The 21,141-nt window shown below is 36.9% G+C and overlaps 2 protein-coding genes across 2 annotated transcripts; one reads left to right on the top strand and one right to left on the bottom strand.

Moving 5' to 3' along the window:
- Positions 1–729: 729 nt before the first annotated feature.
- On the bottom strand, positions 730–7,709 carry LOC112758131 (probable linoleate 9S-lipoxygenase 5). The gene is made up of 9 exons (XM_025806730.2): positions 7,270–7,709; positions 4,071–4,363; positions 3,742–3,985; positions 2,977–3,315; positions 2,810–2,895; positions 2,618–2,725; positions 2,225–2,532; positions 1,879–2,142; positions 730–1,635 (listed from the first exon to the last, which is right to left on the bottom strand). Exons 1-9 carry the CDS (start codon positions 7,460–7,462, stop codon positions 882–884), a joined length of 2,589 nt encoding a protein of 862 aa, XP_025662515.1. The 5' UTR covers positions 7,463–7,709; the 3' UTR covers positions 730–881.
- A 6,578-nt stretch (positions 7,710–14,287) lies between these two features.
- Positions 14,288–16,018, top strand: LOC140180021 (uncharacterized). Its single transcript, XM_072220404.1, has 3 exons — positions 14,288–14,360; positions 14,448–14,993; positions 15,513–16,018. Exons 1-3 carry the CDS (start codon positions 14,288–14,290, stop codon positions 16,016–16,018), a joined length of 1,125 nt encoding a protein of 374 aa, XP_072076505.1.
- The last annotated feature ends 5,123 nt before the right edge of the window (positions 16,019–21,141 follow it).

The following is a 21,141-nucleotide window of genomic DNA, read 5'->3' on the forward strand; positions in this document are numbered from 1 at the left end:
ATTAATTTTATCAGGTATCAACATATGTATTTATTATATCATGAATTTTTTGTTATATTATTCTAAACAAGTTTGATCATTCCTCGATTGTAAATTTAATTATTCTACTATACTAGATTTGATTATTATAATAATTAATTATTTAGTTAAAATAATTTGTGAATTATAAATATATGCAAATACATAGTACTTAATTTGTTATTTTTTATTTCTTTTGGTTTTTCACGATATCCCCAGTTCGGTAGGCCAATGACTGATCCGTCACGGATCAGTTTTATAGGGTTTGTTGTTGATCAATAGGTTATTGTATGTACAAGGTGGGATTCAAACTCCCAACACTTGCTTAAGCGAACTAGTGAGCTAACCACTAAATTAACCCAAATCGATTACATAGTATTTAATTTAGTGATTGATTTTAATATATATGAAATATTTTTTGCAAAAAATTAATAAATAATCAACCTAATTTAGTGAACATAAAAAATATATAATCATGTAGTTGGAAAAAAAATTATTCTAGTATGATAAATTTGACTATTTTAATTTATGATTGTTTTATTTTAAAATATATTTAAAGAGTTTAATTTTGATGCGTAAAACATTTTACATAATCGTTGGATTATATTTATTCTTTTGGATGATTATTGGTGCAGTCAATGAAAAAATAGTTATTTTTGTTAATGTGTGATAACATAATTGGATGCATGTTTCTACGAGTTACAAGGTGTATCAAAATTAAATTTATATTTAAATATTTACTTGTTTATTTCAATCCAAAGAAACTCTACACTGGATGATCACATAAATACATAATCAATAGGATTAAATCATATATATTTATACATGGAACTACCAAAAGCAAAAGAGAGTAGGGAATCCTATCAAATGGAGACACTGTTAGGAATTCCCTTGCCTGTTAATCCACCTTCACTTGTTGGATAAAGCAATGTGTATGGCACCTTAACAGGTCCAACTCTGTTCTTGAGTTTCTCATCATTGTTCATGCTCACAATTCTCTTCTCAATCTCTGCTAGTTTTCTTCCAAATTTCTCAAAGGCTTCTAATGGCTCCAAATCACTTGTCCAGTTAGGAGAATCTCTTTGTCCAAGATACACTTCATCAGATGAATGCCTAGACAATATCTCTATCAATGAGATACCAAGAAGAGTTTGTAACTGTGCTGTGATTGTCTTAAGAAAAGCCTTCTCAGGATTCTCCACAAGTTCATCATATTCTTCTGTTCCTTCCTCCGGCATGAATCTTCTGCTTATGGTTGGCCGGTTCGGAAGGTAACCTGCATAAGGGTACTGTCCAAAGTTAACTGCAGCATGGAGTGCTGAAGCAATCCATATAACAATGGTGCAAACTTCAATGAGGTCGTCGCGAGTTTGCATCTTTGGCCACCAAGCCTCATCTTTCTTGTCACCATGACCCTCTGATTTTAGTTCCTTCCACCAAGATTGAAGCTCTTCGTCTTCCTTAACCGTCTTGTCCGCCTTGTAGTAAAAGGAACAATAGTCCTCCACCCATGTCTTGATGGCGAACCAAATCTCTAGTCCATCAACTGCATAAGGGTAATCCTCAATCACTAGTCTAAGGCCATGTGGAGCTCTTGAATCTTCGACAGCTATTCCTCTGAAAGAAATGGTAACAACTAGTTAGGAGCTAAGTAGTTATATCATTTGATAATCGGTTTTCTGGTGAGAAAGATCTTCTAAAGTGAAGAGACTTGTAAAGTAAACAACTTTGATTTAAGGATGATTAGACTCTCAGTTTCTTACTTTACTGCTTCCTCACTTTAGAGAAGCTTGATCCACATCTCAAAATGTTTTAGAATTGAATAGGTTAATTCTATAATGATTTCAAACACACTCATACCTTTTAAGAAGATCTGCTGGTAGTGCTTGCTCAGGAAAGACCCAATCCTTGTAAAGAACAGATGACATCTCCATAGAATACTTGGCTGGAAAGACTGTTAACTCTAGAATGCCACCAGCATTGATGAGGATTTGTCGCGCAAGCGCATTTATATTCATGGTGTCGCGAAAGTGAGGCTGCAAAAGTTTGTAAATAGGGTGAAGCACGCTGAGCCGTCTATTTGTAGCTATAACGAATGGCTCGATCACTGCATGAGTATGCAACCTATGAAACATGAACATATATCAGAATTTGACCTGAATGAACTATTTTTGTATTTGATTTACTTGGTAAAGTTATTTTATACCAGTGACTAATAAGTTGATGATTGCCTGAGTCATTTACTGCTACATAAGCTTTGGCTAATTGCCAAATGGAATTTTCAACACCTTGCTCTGCAGGTGTGTAAACTTTACTAATGGCACCATATTCATCTCCTTCAGGATGAGGCAAACTCAATTCAATGGCCAATGGCTTCAAAGTCCCATTATTTTGCAAGAAAAGAACTGTTCTGCTGGCATAAAGCTTTGTAGAAGTGTTGTCATTAATCCTCCTCACATATGGCATTAATGTATCATGGTGATCCAATATGAATAGCTTCTTTTGCTTAATTGCCTATTTAACCAATTTAAAAAGCAAATATTATAATGTGAATGTGAGTATCAAAGAAAAAATATTGTTGCAATATTCACAAAAATACCTCATCAACAGTGAGTCCATTTAGGTTGTTTTCTATGTTTTCCTTCCTTATTGTACTGTTTTGATTACCATAGATTTTAGGGTCTAGCTTGGATGTTGGTGGAAATTCCTGCAATTAATTTCTCATCATTACAATAATAAATGAAAATAATAGTCAATTAACCATAAACTACAATTAACTACCATAACTTACTTGGAGGCAACGAATATTGACAGGGTTTACACCAGCTAGCATTTCTCTTGCAAATTCTTCATCAGTTCTCCATGCAGACTTATCCGCTGCACCAAATCATTAAGAATGTCAACATTTTCCAGAAATGATTTACAAAATGCATGGTTTCTCTTTATTTACAAAGATACCTTGAATGACTTGAGGCATGGGATATTCAAGGAAGCCTCCACCATCAGTATTGAGAATTTCTTTGAGCATCTCTAAAGGGATGTTATCTCTAATGTCCTTAAGTATGCCCTCAGGAACCTTAATCCCACCTTCATAGATTTTAAGTACATCTTCGAAGCTATCAAACTCGTTTGGAGTTTTGTCAAATAAAGATTCCAACTCAGGTTTCAGGACTTGAACTATGGCTTTCAATGCATAAGCAAGAAAATCTGCCATTTTCAGGTGGCCAAATCTTTCATCCCTTGGAACATAAATGTCCAAGCTCAGCAAAAGATTCAATCTACTCTCAGTATTAACATCTGCTAACATATCAACATAATTAAAAACCAAATGTTAACAAAAATATTTCAATAAGTATTTGAAGCTATAGGACATAAATATAGATACATAGATAACAAAAATTTTATGTCTCCAAATAGAAACTACTTTATATTCACAAAAAGGACAAAAGATGTTTGGTTGCTAAAATAATGGATTAAGAAAAGAATTTAATTTTGATGTACGGTGTAAAACAGTTTTTCACATATATCTAATTACATAATATTAACAAAATAACTACATTTTATATTGACACTGTAAATATCCAAAATAACGATATAATTTGATGACTGTCATAAAAATGTTCTCTTTATGGCATCATAGTCTTTTTGTATTTGTGTCCTATAAAAATGTTCACACATAAATTTAAAGGAAAAAAAAAAACAAAAGCAATAGAGAAGCATAACCTGATGAACTGGGTGGTCTACCAGTTCTTCCTCTTCTAGGGTATGGATATTTACTAGAACCTCCTAGAACAGGACGAGCATATTCTGAACCTTTATCTGGGTTCCCCAAATCATTGTAATATGCATAATCATAAACTCTATCCCATTCTTGAAGCTTCCCTTTTTCATCATGTCCTCTTAAGCATTCAAGTTCTTCTTCCCTATACTTAACAAGTGCCTTTGGTGTTTCATTTGGAAGGTATGTCTGAAACAATAACAATAAAAACATCAACACCGCAATACTTATTTGAATATATACATAACATAACATTATATTGTAACTATGGTACCTTGTTGCTGAAGAAAATGCGATCCTTTTCATATTTATCAGAAGGGTAGACCCAAGAGTTGCAAATAAAGTGGATAGTACCATGGCCTGGAACATTTTCAAGTGTCAAGCTTCTTAGATAGAACTCACTGTGATGATGATTTCTAATTAAGAATGCACCAGGTGTTCCTATATCTTCATCCCAATCAAATGTAACTTTGAATGCTGATTCTCCTGCTGTTAAGGGTGTGAATGTTGTAATCCAATCTTCCAAATATGCTGCCTTCCCAAGTGTTCCTTCTTCCAATGCATTCTCTTCAATATTTGCAATTGTAATAATAATTCCATTAGTTTTTTTTATCAAGATAAAAAAAAATATATCATTTCTAATTAAACACATATAGTCATCGTATAAAAAAAGTCAATGTATATATTTTAATAAAAAAAATACTATATTGCATACCAAAATCCACTCACTAAATCAGTCATTAAATAATATATATATATATATTATTTAATTTATTTTTATTTTATATTTTATTATATATTTTATTTTAGTAATTAATTTGGTGGTTGATTTTTTGTGTATACAATATATGATTATATTTTCATAAATGAAACATTCCTATGAAAATTGAAAATATTTTATTTGAATAATTTTTTTTCATGATATATTTATAAATAAAAAATAAATTTAATTTTAATACATTGTCAATATAAAATAATTTTATGTGTGCATTCAATCAATAATTATGTAAAATAATATGAATAATCATCTTAAAAAATGAATGTAATTTAATAATTATGTAAAATATTTTATACTAATAATGCATTAAAAATTTAAAATTAAGTTCATAACAAATATCATAAAATCTTTTTTTTAAGGCAAGATTTTTACTCTTTTATTTATTTTTTATTTTTTATTTTTTGGGTATATAATGTTTTTACTCTCTTATTATTGAGTCTGAATTTATATGGACTCTTCAATTATGATTTAGATAAGCAAACAAACAAGGCACTGAGTCATAGTTGGACTTGGCCCATTGATTTAGCAACTTTTCAGATTTTTCATACTACGAGATTTTGAATATTTCGCAGGACCATTTTGTTTCTTTCGCAAGACCAAGACAAAAGTTCTACGTTGACCAGCAATTAAAGAATAAACTTTTGTTTCATATAACACGTCAGCATCTTCATCTCCTTCTGGGCAAAAAGCAACCAATCTTCAAAACGAAGTGTGGTGATCTAAAGGGGAAAAGAAAAGGAAAAAAAGAGGGTGCTTCCTATGGCTTTCCGGGAAGGAGAATATATTTTTTGTATTCACATTGACCCCACAAAAATCACTATAAAGAATAAAAGTGCCACAATTTTTGCACACATGACAGAATGTGAATAACTGAGTAAGTGTAACAAATACGACTACCTTTATTCATTTGTGTTTTTCTAGCCACTTAACAACTTCGTTTATTTTATGGTGATATGTGAGATTACTTGAAAATAGTTAGAGAATCGTTTAGTAAAATATATTAAATTATTTAATAATTTTTAACTAGTAATTTCTCATAAAAATAATATAAACACAATACATTAGTATGTTAGTTTAATTTTGACTACAATCATTTAATTATATTTATTTTTTAAATAATTATTTATACAATAAATAGATAATTTTGTTATTTGCTAACATATGATACGTATAAATTAATAGTCAAATTAGTTCTTGAAAAATAAAACACTTTTTAAATTTTTTTAAAAAAAATTATCAATCAAATTAATTCTTTAAAGATTATGAATTAATCATTGTCCTTCACTTACTTCATTAATAATTTTTGTCAAACGATTGATGATATGAAATATTAATTGATAACATACATGACATCTAAAATATTCGATTAGATGCTGACCAAATATATTTTAAAAATTTATTAATTTAGTTGCTAAATATATTGGGAATAGGATTTATGTTGTAATTGGAGAAAACAATTAAATTAATAGATTTTTATAAATATATTTAGTTAATGTTTAATTAAATATATAAAGATAAATATGATTAATTTTTAATTTTTGATGGATCAATTTAATCGAAAAAAATAAATTTTAAAAATATTTTATTTTTCAAACACTGCGTTGACTATTAAATTCTAACATAAAATTTTTTTACAGTAATAAATAGTATATTAAAATTAAATTTATACCTTACATTGTGAACAAATTTATAATTTTAATTTATATATTAAACTTTAGACTTATTCTTTATCTTTTACCTATTCCCAAGGTATAAACTCAAAATCATTGATTCTAGACTAAAGAATTTACCCTCTTAATTGATTTCGTATCATTGCTATTCTACACAATTAATATTTTTAAATGATAACATAAAAAAAAAAAGTACTCCTAATAACAAAATTGGCTTGCGGTTGCATGACTTGAAACCCATTAATTTCGGTTAATTTATTCGGCTTTTTTATTTTCAATGTGGAATATATATATATATATATATATATATATATATATATATATATATACGAGTTGCTTAATTATGTTTTTATGAATTAACATATATAACAATTAAAAAAATTGAAATAAGATACTTCGTTTAAATTTTTCATATTATAAATTTAAAAATGTTATTTACATAACAAAATCAGTCATTAAAATTAATTATTATATATTTATTATTTAATTTATTTTTAATGTGTATTTTATATTCAAACGTATATTTTATATTAGTTAGTAATTAATTTTGGTGTATATTTAGTATAGATGTTATAACACATGGAATTTCCACATTGTTATAGCTAGTAAATCTTGGCTTCTTGCTTGGGGTGAAGAAAGCAACAATGCCTTTGTAAAAAAAATGGTAAAAACTTAGATGCAGTAGACCTCACGTGAAGTTGATAGCTGAGAGCCGTTAGATGAAAATTTAGTTAAATTAGTCAAATTATTTAACGGCTCTCAATTATCAACTTCATGTGAAGTCGACTGCACCTAAGTTTTCACAAAAAAAAAAAAATCATAACTTGGCAGCTTCAGAATCAAATACCCCCACATTGATGATTCGATCCATCACTGGTTAAGAAGAATAAAAGATAGTAGAACCAAATAAAGTGGAAATGATAATAATAGAGGTTAGTGGTAGAGGATCCTAATTAAACCCTATACTACGTTATCCTCAAAAACAAATATATATATTTCAGAAAAATGATGATTATGATACTGACCAGGATTAACGTTAGTGGCACTTATGAGTTGAAGAGAAACGCGCTGTCCCACAAACTCATGAACACGATCAAGAATTGAAGCAGTGAAGTCGTTGAAGTCCAACACATTCTTCTTCATCAACACCACTCTCCCTCTTATCCTCTTATCTTCTTCATTATTACACGCCAAACAATTCACTACTTTCTTCAACATCGTATATATATATAACTTAGCTTCTTATTATTATATATGATCAACCGTACCAGAATAAAAACTAATAAAGAGTAGTAACAATTTAGTAACAACTAACAAATTAAGAATATACAAGAAAGATATATTATTATGAATATGAGAGACCTGAGAGAAAGGGCAAGTAATATAAATTAATGCTTGAGAGAAGAGAGTTATTGGTGTGATATTTATAGAAGAAAAAGGCTCTTGTGTTGGGCAAGTAAACATTAAGAAAAAGAAAAAGAAAAAAGAATTGATATGTGATGGCTATTGGATACCCGGCTCCACATTAATTCCATTCAATAAGAGGCTGCCACTTGTTATATATCCAACAACCTATGGGATCGGATTTCATTCTTTTCCCCTCCTTCATTTAATGTCTTTGGTTTTGTTATATTTTTTTCATACATTTTCATTTACTTTTTTCTGCACAAGAGGTGGACATCAGCATATATATATATATATATATATATATATATATTTGTTGATATTAAATTTTAAATTTTTTTAAAATAAATTAGCATAATTATAATAAAATTTTATATAATTTAATTAAATATATCAAATTAAATATAATTTAAACATAATAATATACACATAAAATTTCAACATATAAATTAAAATAAAATAAATTAAAATTATTTATACAACTTATATATAAATAAAGATATTTAAGTAATTTTTTTTCGTAAAAATTTTGCACGAGTTCTCGTAGATAAATACTTTAATTTTCGTCTCCTGTCTTTATTTATTCGTGGAAATGGATCTCTATTTTCGTAAAAATTTTATAGGTCTTCATTCGTTTTTTTTTATGCAGATACCTTAATAGTTGTAATTTTTTTTTTATCCATAATCGCGTCTTTCTTTTTTGTCAAGTCTCAATTTTGTATGTGTAGAATCAATTAAGATATATAGTTTTGGATTTTATATATATATTATCAATTTGATTTTGATTGATTATATTTTAAAATTAAATATTTTTAATGTCATGACAATTTTTTTATTGATATGGGACATAAAAAGGTTAAATCATATATTAGGTTGTTTTTATAATGCATCATATGCAAAGTTATTGTAAATTAATCAAAACGACAAAAAGTACAGTAATGCACTACTATGTATTAAAAATATAACTATTAATAATATTTTTTTTATTAATTTAAATTTTTAGAATGAGTAATTTTATTATATGATATCATAATTTCGAAAGATCTAAAATTCAATTATTGGTAATTTTAAAAATAAAAAAATAATATAAGATAAATAAAAAGAAAAAAAAGTCTATGAAAAATCAAATAAATCTAAAAAAAAAAATTACTTAAAAAAATGTTAAAAATATAAAAACATTAATAATATTTTTTTTATTAACTTAAATTTTTTAAATGAATAATTTATGACACCATGTACAAGCCTATTAGCTTACGAACTCAAATACAAAACACGAAACACAAAATCTCATATACTTGCGCTCTTGTGCAATCAAATTAAAGTATTTCTTCAATAACTTGTGTTTAATTGAATTAAATAATTCTATATATAATAATTGTTCCTCTAAATTAATTAAGATGTAAAAATGCATGTTACTTATAAGAAAATTCATGTTGAATGAACTAAATTTATATATTTATGTATATAATAAAATTACTTCTCCTAAAAACTTAATTGATAAAAGAAATAACATAAATAGTTAATCTCTAATACGTTTTTTCAAATAATAATTTTATTAAGTTTATTTAATTTTTTTATATAGACCTTCTTTTATCATGTTATTTGTTTTATATTATTTTTCTTTTAAAATTTATTAATAATCAAATTCTAAATATTTTAAACATAAAACTCTAATATATATCATATTATAAAACTACTTCTTTTTAAAAACTTAAACTAATAAAAAAACATAAATAATTATATCTATAACAATTTACATAATAGATAATATACATCTCAATCGGTCAATCCAAATATTATATTATAAAATTATTATGATGGCTTTGGTCACAAAATAGGTAGTCAAGCATTCAATATATATCCATCATCAGCATTCAGCAGCCTTATTATTTTATTTCGTCAACCCTTCAGCCCACATATTCAGTAAGATTATGTTAGAAAATTGCCAATTTGCAATTCTTTACGAATATATATTGTGCGCACTTTATTAGACTCTATTCACTACTAATTTTACATTATATATGATGTCTTATCTATTTGCAGTTTTGCACTTTTTCTAATGAATAAGAGAATCTGGTTTATTCAACTACTCTCAGAGATTTTGGTTGCTTTGGAATTCAAAGGATGAAATCGAATACAACGTTGTATATATAATTAATATCCATACGTTACATATCAAAATGGCAAGCAAATATATAAAAACTATTTTATAAAACGGTCCATGCATGCATATGGTCTAGATATAATAAAAGGAATATAATTTTGATACGGTATAAAATAATGTTAGTATTTTATAGAAATAGTCAATTATATATTTTCAAATGTATTATTTAATTAAATATAAATAATAACTAGCTAATCAATAATTAATTAAAATTAATAATTGACTAGTTCAATATAATTAAATAATTTTATAAAATTTTTTATATATTATTAATGTATCAAAATTAAACTTAAATAATAATAATAATAACTAATAATCGATTAAAATTTATACTAGTTGATTAATGACTCATTTTTAATATCTCTCAGTGTTTATCTTTTAATTATGAAGTATTTAATTCATTCAACGCCTTGAATATTTGCATGTTTTTAACTTTTTATATTAACAATTCTAAAAAATACTTGTTTGTAGGAACGTGTTACGGATCCGGCCCAACGGATTCCATGACTTAGGATAGTTTTCGAACTCAGCTATCCGGGTCCGACCCACCAAATCCTTCTAGAAGGTCAGGAACCGGCCTACTACGGTTCCTAACCAACTTTCGAATTCAAACGTCATCCTTATCTTAGTCAAATAAGATAAGATAAGACAGCTACTATCTTCTATAAATAGAGGACCCAAGTCCCTCTAGGTATTCATTCATTCCTCACACCTTATACCTCTTAGATCCATTCTGACTTGAGCGTCGGAGTGTCTTTGCAGGTACCCACCCCCATTGCTCCAGTCAGATAATCCGGCATCCGCCTCGACCCGCAAGTTTTCGATCCATCTCTCAACCCGTACTGGAGACTTCCAGTACATTGGCGCCGTCTGTGGGGATCAATGTCGGTTGAGTCGGAATGGCAGACGGATTTGAAGAGCACTCCATCAGCCAACAAGACGACTCTAGAACGCGAAATCCTACTCCCGAACACCAAGAAGCCATACCTCACGGAAGGATAGCAAGCGCCGTCCATAACAAAGAAGACGGTACCATCGTCACAAAAACCCGGCATCCCGAGAATCCGGAAGACAGATCAGCCCAAATAATCCAAGAACTCTGCCACCGAGTACAGGAACTCGAAGGCCGGGTTGCCACCAAGGAAAAGCACAACACCGGAAACGGAAGTCACACGACCTCCAGATCCAGGTCCCGCCACGGCAGATCGCCAGAACGGCGACACAGGAAAAGATACGACCGCAGCATCTCCCGCGACCCCGTTCACACGGATGATGACCGATGACACCGAGAAACCAAGCGCACGAGAAACGACACACAATAATGGGAGCTACTCCCTTCACAGAAAGGATCTTAAAAGCAAAACTCCGCAAAGGTTTCGATAAACCCACGGACATGAAGTATGACGGAACCAAAGATCCCCAGGAACATCTAACGGCCTTCGAAGCCAGGATGAACCTAGAAGGCACAGCGACGCAGTCCGATGCAGAGCTTTTCCGGTAACCCTAGCCGGGCCGGCAATCAAATGGTTCAACGCCCTCCCTAACGGATCCATAACCAGTTTCCACGATATTTTGCAAAAGTTCATGGCTCAATTTACAACCAGAATCACTAAAGCTAAACACCCCATCAGCTTACTAGGGGTCACACAGAAACAAGACGAATCCACAAGAAAATACCTCGACCGCTTCAATGACGAATGCCTAACGGTCGACGGACTCACGGATTCCGTCGCAAGCCTCTGTTTAACCAACGGGCTCATGAACGAAGATTTTCGCAAACACCTTACCACCAAACCAGTATGGACCATGCACGAGATCCAAAACGTTTCCAGAGGTTACATCAACGATAAGGAGGTTAGCCAGGTCGTCGCTGCCAATAAACGGCAACATAGCAACGCCCAACACGGCAACTCGGCGCCCCGGCATAACCCACCACCCAGAGAAAATCAGAGGGACCACCCTAAGCCAACAAGCACAAACCGACCACCAAGAATCGGCAAATTCTCTAATTACACACCCCTAACAGCCCCAATTACCGAGATATACCACCAAATAGCGGATCGAGGTATTATCCCAAAAGCCCGGCAACTCAAAGAAAGAACGGGCGGCAACAAAACCCTTTATTGCGACTACCACCGAGGTTACGGGCACAGGACACAAGACTGTTTCGACTTTAAAGACGCCCTCGAACAAGCCATAAGAGACAGCAAGCTCCCAGAGTTCGCCAAAATCATCAGAGAACCAAAACGCGGGGAAAGAGACAGGTCGCCAGAAAGAGAAGGACGCAACCCGAGAACGCAAAAACAACCCCCAGGGAAAGCCCAGAAGACGACCCGACCATAATAGTAAACATTATCACAGGCAAAGACGTATCAGGCAAGTCAAAATCAAAGCTAAAAAAGGACCTCAAAGTCCTTGCCATCAGAGACCAAACACCAACCACTACTGCCGACCAGACGGTAACCTTCCTACCCGAGGACTGCCAGCACGGTACCTCGGCCGAAGACGTACCTTTCGTCATCTCGGCAAGAATCAGAACAGGACTAGTTCGAAGAATACTGGTGGACACCGGCGCAGACTCCAACATCCTCTTCCGAGGAGCCTTCGACAAACTGGGGTTCCGCAACGACAATCTCCAAACACACCGCAACGGTGTCATGGGACTTGGAGACAACTTCCTCAAACCAGACGGTTCCATCGCCCTCCCCCTCACCATAGGGACAAGCAACCAAAGGAAGATAATTATATCCGAATTTGTGGTCCTAAAAGACTCCACCGTCTACAACGTCATCCTCGGAAGAAAAATAATCAATGACTTCTCTGCCATCATCTTTACCAAATACCTCCTTATGAAATTCATAACGGAAGACGGCTCCATCGGTACTATCCACGGAGACCGGGAAGTCGCAGCAGAATGCGACAACACCAGCCTAGCTTTACGGAAGAAGTCTCGCAACGCGGCTGGGATATTCCTAGCCGACCTGGATGCCCGACAAGATGGCCAGCTTAGGCCAGAACCAGAAGGCGACATGGAAAAACTACAAATAGGGCAAACCAAAGACTAATACACTTTCATCAACAGGAACCTCCCGTACGACCTTAAAGAAGATCTTTCCCATTTCCTGAAATAGAACAGAGACTTGTTCGCTTTCACACCAACCGACATGCCCGGAATAGACCCCGACCTAATGTCCCACCGGCTAGCCGTAGACCCCAAAGCCAAACCCGTGGCACAAAGGAGACGAAAAATGTCCCCAGACCGAGCAGCTGAGGTCAAAAGACAAGTAAAAGTCCTACTCGAAGCAAACTTCATCAGGGAACTACCCTACACGACGTGGTTAGCAAACGTCGTACTAGTAAAGAAGTCCAACGGGAAATGGCGAATGTGCGTCGATTACACGGACCTCAACAAAGCCTGTCCAAAAGACACCTTTTCCCTGCCAAACATCGACGGATTGGTAGACGTCGCGTCCGGCCATCGATACCTCAGCTTTATGGACGCATACTCCGGCTACAACCAAATACCTATGCACCAATCGGATGAGGAAAAAACAGCATTCATCACCCCCGACGGGACATACTGCTACACAGTCATGCCCTTCGGCCTGAAGAACGCCGGAGCCACCTACCAAAGGCTTGTCAACAAGATATTCCAGAATATGTCCGGAACCAAACTAGAAGTCTACATAGACGACATGCTCGCCAAGACCGAATCCGGTGAGCAACTCATCAGCGACCTCAGGCTCATAATAAACACCCTACGAAAGCATCAAATGCAACTCAACCCAACAAAATGTGCTTTCGGAATAGAGGCAGGAAAGTTCCTCGGCTTTATGATCACGCAACGCGGAGTCGAAGCTAACCTAGAGAAATGTCGCGCCGTCCTCGAGATGACAAGCCCAAAAAACCTTAACGACATTCAAAAGCTCACTGGCCGGCTCACTGCACTATCCCGCTTCCTCGGAGCATCGACACAAAAAGCAATCCCCTTCTTCAAACTGATGAAGAAAGGAGCCCCCTTCAAATGGGAAGCAAAATGCGAAGAGGCATTCCAACATTTCAAAAGAGTCCTAGCGGAACCACCAGTTCTCGCCAAACCACAAACAGGGGAGACCCTCTACCTATACCTCTCCATAACAGAAGAAGCACTCGCAGCAGCACTCATCCGCGAAAACGAGAAAAAAGAACAAAAACCCATATACTTCATAAGCAAAGTCCTGCAAGACACGGAAATTCGCTACTCACGACTAGAAAAGTTAGCCTTCGCACTCCTCACGGCCTCCCGGTGCTTGCGACAATATTTTCAGGCCCACCCCGTGACGGTCCAAACCGACCAAGCGGTTAAACATGTACTACAAAAACCCGACTTAGCAGGAAGAATGCTAGCATGGTCCATCGAACTGTCTCAGTTCCAGATCAAGTTCGAACCCTGAAACGCAATCAAAGCACAAGGCATGGCCGATTTTATCGCCGAGATGACGCCGGGAAATCCCACCCCCGAGGCATGGAAGCTACACGTCGACGGCTCATCAAACATCACTTCCGGAGGTGCTGGAGTCATACTCGAAAGTCAAAATGGGGTCGTAATCGAATAGTCAGTACGATACGAGTTTCCAGTATCGAACAATCAAGCAGAATATGAGGCCCTCCTGGCAGGCCTAGCCCTAGCTAAGGACGTCGGAGCAAAAGTCCTGGAAGTAAATACCGATTCACAAGTAGTCAGTTCCCAAATCAACGGAGACTACCAAACGCGAGAGCCCCTACTCCAACAATACCTTGCCAAGGTAAACGAGCTAAAAAAATGGTTCAATCGCGTAACCATACAGCACGTTCCCAGAGAACGAAATGCCAGGGCAGACCTCCTCTCTAAACTAGCCAGCACCAAACCAGGACACGGCAACAAATCGTTAATTCAAGAAGTCGTTAAGTCACCATCTATATCAACCACGACTAACGCTTACCTGACGCTCTCTAGCCAAGGATCATGGACCTACCCTATCCTACAATACCTCCTCGACGGAACACTACTAGAAGACCCCAAAGAGGAAAAGCAGACAAAAAGGGAAGCCGCCAATTACACAGTTGTCGCAGGACAGCTATACAAACGCGGATTCTCGCAACTCCTGCTCAAATGCGTCGAACCCGAGGACACAGAGTATATACTCCGCGAAATCCATGAAGGTTTTTGCGGTCACCACATCGGGGGTAAAACCCTAGCCCAGAAAGTCATCCGGGCCGGATACTTCTGGCCCACGGTTATCCGGGACTCCATGCAGTTAGTAAAAAACTGCGATAAATGCCAAAGGCACGCCAATGTCCACCAGGCCGCCCCGCACCAGCTCAGCATCATATCGGCAGAATGGCCATTCGGCACCTGGGGGATCGACCTTGTCGGACCCTTTCCTACGGCACCCGGTCAACTCCGATATCTCATCGTCGCCATAGATTATTACACTAAGTGGATCGAGGCCGAGCCCCTGGCCTCCATCACAGCAACCTAATGCCGAAAATTCCTCTGGCGACAGATCATTACCCGATTCGGGATCCCCGAGATCATCATCTCGGACAACGGAACCCAATTCACTGACAGAAAATTAAGAGAATTCCTAGAAGGACTACGTATATCCCACCGTTTCAACTCGGTAGAACACCCCCAAACAAACGGATAGGTGGAATCCGCAAACAAAATAATCGTCAAAGGACTCAAAAAACTGCTCGACGAAGCCAAAGGACTATGGGCCGACGAACTCAGATCAGTCCTATGGTCATACCGAACAACCCCCCAAACTACCACCAGAGAAACCCCTTTCCGATTAACATACGGCGTAGAGGCTGTCATCCCAGTGGAAATAGGAGACCCAAGCCCGAGGAAAACGATCGGGGGTAACGACGAGGAAGCAGAACGAGACATCACCAACGAAGTAAAGAGCATAGCCCACATCAGAGAGCTAGCCCTAAAACAAAGAATCAGCCTAAGGTACAACCACGACGTCATCCGACGAGAATTCATGCCCGACGACCTCGTCCTACGGCGGAATGACATAGGAACTCCATACCCAGGGGAAGGAAAGCTCACCCCTAATTGGGAAGGCCCATACAGAATCAAGGCTGCAATCGGAAAGGGAGCATACAAGCTCGAACGACTTAACGGAGACAAAATCCCAAGGACGTGGAACGCCGCCAACTTACGACGATACTACACTTAAACGGACCCCCTAGGTCATCCCCTATTTTGTTCTTTCTCGTTATATGTTTCCCTTCTTTGTTACATTTTTACTTTCCCTCTTTACAATAACTTTTCCTTAAGTGTCAATCTTGGGTACTCTTTCCCACCACAAACGGAGGGTTTTAACGAGGCCCAAACATCAATAAAATTCCATCAAAGCTATTTTTTCCTAACTTTGTTTTTTCCTAAGTACGAAATAGAAGCACGGCCATAATTGGGGGACCGATCACCCCCTAGGCCCGAGATACAGATATCCACGAATCGACCTCACGACGGTCCGCCCACCCCAAACAAGGGGAAAATAAAAAAACAAAAACCAAAACGACTTAAAACGGAATAAACAAAAAGGCCCGAATGGCCCTAACAACATAAATCGAAGTTCAAAACCACAAATTCACGGTTACACGGTCACACAGCCAAATACATAAAAACATGCAATCCAAAAACAAGAAGTCATAATCACAACTACTCGAGGTCGACAATCTCGCCATCATGGACGGTCTTGAAAGCCCCCATCACAGACACGTCCGCTCCAGGCGCTAACACCAAAGCTTGAGCTTTCATCGTCTCCTCGGTAGCAGCAACAGCCTCCTTCACATCGGCCAGCAACACAGCTTTTTCCTCTGTTAACACTACGACCTCCGCCTTTAAACCAGCCACCTCTTCCTTCAGCGTACCAACATCGGCCAAAAGCACGGCTGCCTGGGACTCGGCATCCGAAGCCTTCCTCCGCTCTTCCCCAAGTTGAGACAAAAGAGAAGTCCCAACCTCGGAAAGACAAAGGATCTCAGCACCAGACTCTTCGGATGACGTCACTGCCCGCTCCCTCGCCGACTCGGCATCCACAAGCAACCCCTTCAACCTCGCCACATTGGCCTGAGACTGACGAAGTTTCTTATCCAGAAGGCCCACCTGAGCCATCACAGGCTCGGCCTTCCGGACGATCACAGCAGAACGAAGAAGGGAACGATAAAGGGACTTAGCCTGAAAGGTCACGTCACACTCACGGAAAAAATCCTCCGTGCCGGGCATAAGGAACTCATCGATGAAGACCGGAGCATCAAAACGACGATCCATCACCGACGGGACCGCGCCCTCCTCCTCCACCATATTCTCACTATCATCATCCCCCGACCGCTTTCGCTTCCGAGAAGCACCCTCCGACGACACCTCAACCCCATCATCCTCAACCCCCACACCCCAACCCGACCCTTCGGTGCCACCTCCAGTCAAAGTGAGATCCTCAGATACATTTCTCGTGTCATCAGTAGGTCGTGAGGTCGGAGTGGAGGGAGTACCGCCAGAGGGAGTCCCCTGAGATAACTGAGCTTTCAATCTTGCAAGAGTCGTCAAACCCCAGCCATCTCAACTGCGAAGAAGATCAAAAGAAGGAAAACGCATAAGTACCCAACTCGGAACAAAAAAAAGGGGCTCAAACACCAACATAGGTCCGACAAGCGACCGGGTCACCCATCACGTCCCTAGGGTTAAGAGGATGCTCCCCAAACAACTGCCACAAAACAAGAGCGACATCCCGATCCTCCGCAGTCAAGAACTCCTGCGTCACCCGAGTAAGAACAGACGGCCCCGCCCCAAAATTCCAATACGTGGGGAACCGCTGCTCACCCTCCAACGTCAGCCAGAACGGATGACGCCCCCTCGTAGGACGGACTTTGAAATACCCACTCTTAAACCCATGAAATGAATCTTCATACAAACCGAAGACCCGAAGATGAGGCTGAGCCCTAAAAGACATGTACCCCTTCTTGTGCTTCCCCTCCTTAGTGGGAAGGGTGCACAAGAAGAGGAAAAGGAACACATTCACAGACACCGGAAGCTCCAAGAACTCACACACGAGTTTGAAAGTCCGGACCGCCGCACAACTATTCAGATGCAGCTGGGAAGGCGCCACGGAACATCGACTCAATAACTCCTGAACGAAAGGGGAAAACGACAACCACACGCCAAGACGGGTGAACATTGCCTCGTACACCCATAACCAATCTGGAACGGTCGGCGAATCCAAATTGGTATAACAAACCCTCTCGTCAACCCCCGGAACGGAAAACTCATAATGAGATTCGGCGTCACCACCCCCACAAACAGCCCCCTCATCACGAAGCCGTTGGAGGTCCGCCTCCCTCATCCGCGACGGTGTCCTCCACACATCGCTGGTTACCCAGGAGTAAAGGGCAGGGACGCCCCCTGCTGGTATCACCGAGGCCCTCACGCCCTCGGTCCTTCGACGCGCCATACCTAAAATATCGATGAGCACCACCATCAGCCTAAACCAATACTGCAGAAAACGGCGAGGGAAAACCAAAGCAAATACCACTACCCACTACCAACCACACAGCGGTGCTCATCCCCCCTACGAAGCCCACCACCCAAAGGAGCAGAAACACCATACACAAAAAGACAACCCCAATCCACACTAAAAGCACAGAAATGCAAAGGCAGACAAGAATACCATAAACTGAAAAATAAGCAAAGGAAAGAGTAGGCTAACCTGATAATGCGAAGTAAAAGCCTGAGGAATACTGGAAATAGAGAAGCAAGAACACAACCAGAAACACAGAAACAGCACCAGAATAGAGGGAAACTACTCTCGAAAGCTTGAAAGCCAGGAAAAACAACAAGGAAAAGGGAAAATGGGGACCAAAACGGTTTTTAAACCTAAAAAAAAAAAGACGAAAATACCCCGAAGAATAAAGATAGCGCAGAAGGGCAAAAATGAGAAATCCTCCCTTACAATAAATGCCCCTTCGGGAAACCAAAAAAGCACACCTCAAAAAACGCAACAGGCGCTGGGACACAGAAGAGTCCCGTCAGATCAAAACAGCCAGACGAAACTTCGGCTGGGCCATAAATACCGGGACCGGCGCACCGACTTCTCCCCAAAAACGTCAAACGACGACCCGAGAAAACAAAAGAAGGCCGCGAACGGTCAAGACCACATCTCCCAGCGTCAGACCAACCTCGCTCGCTCTCCCGCTGCGGGGGCAACTGTTACGGATCCGGCCCAATGGATCCCATGACCCAGGATAGTCCCCGAACCCGGCTACCTGGGTCCGACCCACCAAATCCTTCTAGAAGGCCAGGAACCGGTCTACTAAGGTTCCTAACCAACTTTCGAATTCAAACGTCACCCTAATCTTAGTCAAATAAGATAAGATAAGACAGCTACCATCTTCTATAAATAGAGGACCTAGGTCCCTCCAGGTATTCATTCATTCCTCACACCTTATACCTCTTAGATCCATTCTGACTTGAGCGTCGGAGTGTCTTTGCAGGTACCCACCACCATTGCTCCAATCAGATAATCCGGCATCTGCCTCGACCCGCAAATTTTCAATCCATCTCTCAACCCGTATTGGAGACTTCCAGTACAAAACGAAAGATGCATCAAACTTATAAAAATTTTAAAAATCTTATTTTTGATAGATGTGAACCTTATAATACATCTTCTTACTTCCTAGAATGATCATTTAGAATGTGAATATTTGCATAAAGTTAGCCCAATAACATTGAATTAGATAAATTTTAATATTATATTAAAATTAAAAGTGAGTGAATCTAATAATTTAACCTGAAAAATTATCTCATAAGGTGAAAAATTGAGAATGTCTCACACTTATAAATTCTCTAGAAATTTTATTATTAATAGATGTAGAAGTTGTAATAATATTAGTAATGAATTAAGATTAAATAATAGAGTATTGCTACACATATAAATTTTTTTGGCATATAAGTTAATATTAATCCAACAAAATCCACTTACATAACGCACGCGTAAAAATTATGTTGTTTCTTTTGTATCCCGCGTTCCTCCTCCTCCTCTTCCTTCTTCTCCTTCTTCTTTGCGTTTCCTTTTCCTTCGCGTGTTTTATTTTCATCATCGTTTTTTTATTACTGTTGTTGTTGCTGCATTTTTTTCTTCCTCCTCTTTCTATTAATTTTGCAACATTATGTATTTTTTTTTTGTTTGATTTTTTTCTCCCAAGAAGAATTATGAAATATGAAATAAAAAGATGAAGAAGAAGCAGCAGAAGATGAGGAGGAGGAAGAAGAAGAATTTTGAATTATGCAAAACTTATCAGCACACATAGACGGAAAATTCTTAAATAATATACTCAAATATCTTTGTGTTACACCCAAATTTGCTGCAAATACAAAAAAATGTTTCTTCTAATACTACATTTTTTTCTTCTTCTTTTTTTCCTTATTTCTTTCTTTCTTTTAGTTGAATGAATGTAAGTTCATTCTCTTCCAAGTAATTTTATATTACCATTATATATTTCTTCTTCTTATTTGTTTGATTTTTTTTTTATTATTGTTAAAAGAGTAAAACAAGAAGGAACTTGAAAAGATAAAAAAAAAAGATGATGATGATGATGATGATGAAAAAGAAGAAGAAGTAGCAGAAGATGAGGAAGAGAGAGAAAATGAGTTTTGAATTATGCATAATTTATAAGCACACATATATACAAAAAATTCTTAAACAATATACTCAAATATCTTCGTATTACATCCAAATATCTTCGTGTTACACCCAAATTTGCTATAAATATAGAAAAATATTTTCTTTAATGCAGGACTTTTATATTACATTCAATTCAAACTATCAATGATGAACAACAATTTTCACAAACAAAAACATTATTATTCACCTACAGAATTATAAACTACTAATGAAAACATTAACTAGAATCGAACCACACCTCAGCCACTTGATTGGATTCAAAACAATAATCAATTTTGTTCTGGTTCAATTGACAATCTGAACTTGAATTATTCATTATCTTCAACAACGAGATAACTGATGATAGAGGAGAAGGAGAAAAAAGAAAGAGGAGAAGAAATTCCAATGAAAAAAGAAGGACGAAGGGAAGGACAAGGAGGAGGTGGTGTTGGTGACGATGATAACGAAAGAGAAAAATAACGAAGCAGAAGAAGAATGACTTATATAGACTTGTAAAAAATAACTTGTATGTGGAGAATAATACTAAAAAATAAATGTATACAATTAAATTGGTTAAATATACTGACTTAGCTTTCACCATAATAAGTATTACTTAAACATAAATTATATACAGTCAAATA

The sequence above is a fragment of the Arachis hypogaea genome, chromosome 16 (genome assembly GCF_003086295.3).
Source record: "Arachis hypogaea cultivar Tifrunner chromosome 16, arahy.Tifrunner.gnm2.J5K5, whole genome shotgun sequence".
In the NCBI taxonomy this organism is placed as follows: domain Eukaryota; kingdom Viridiplantae; phylum Streptophyta; class Magnoliopsida; order Fabales; family Fabaceae; genus Arachis; species Arachis hypogaea.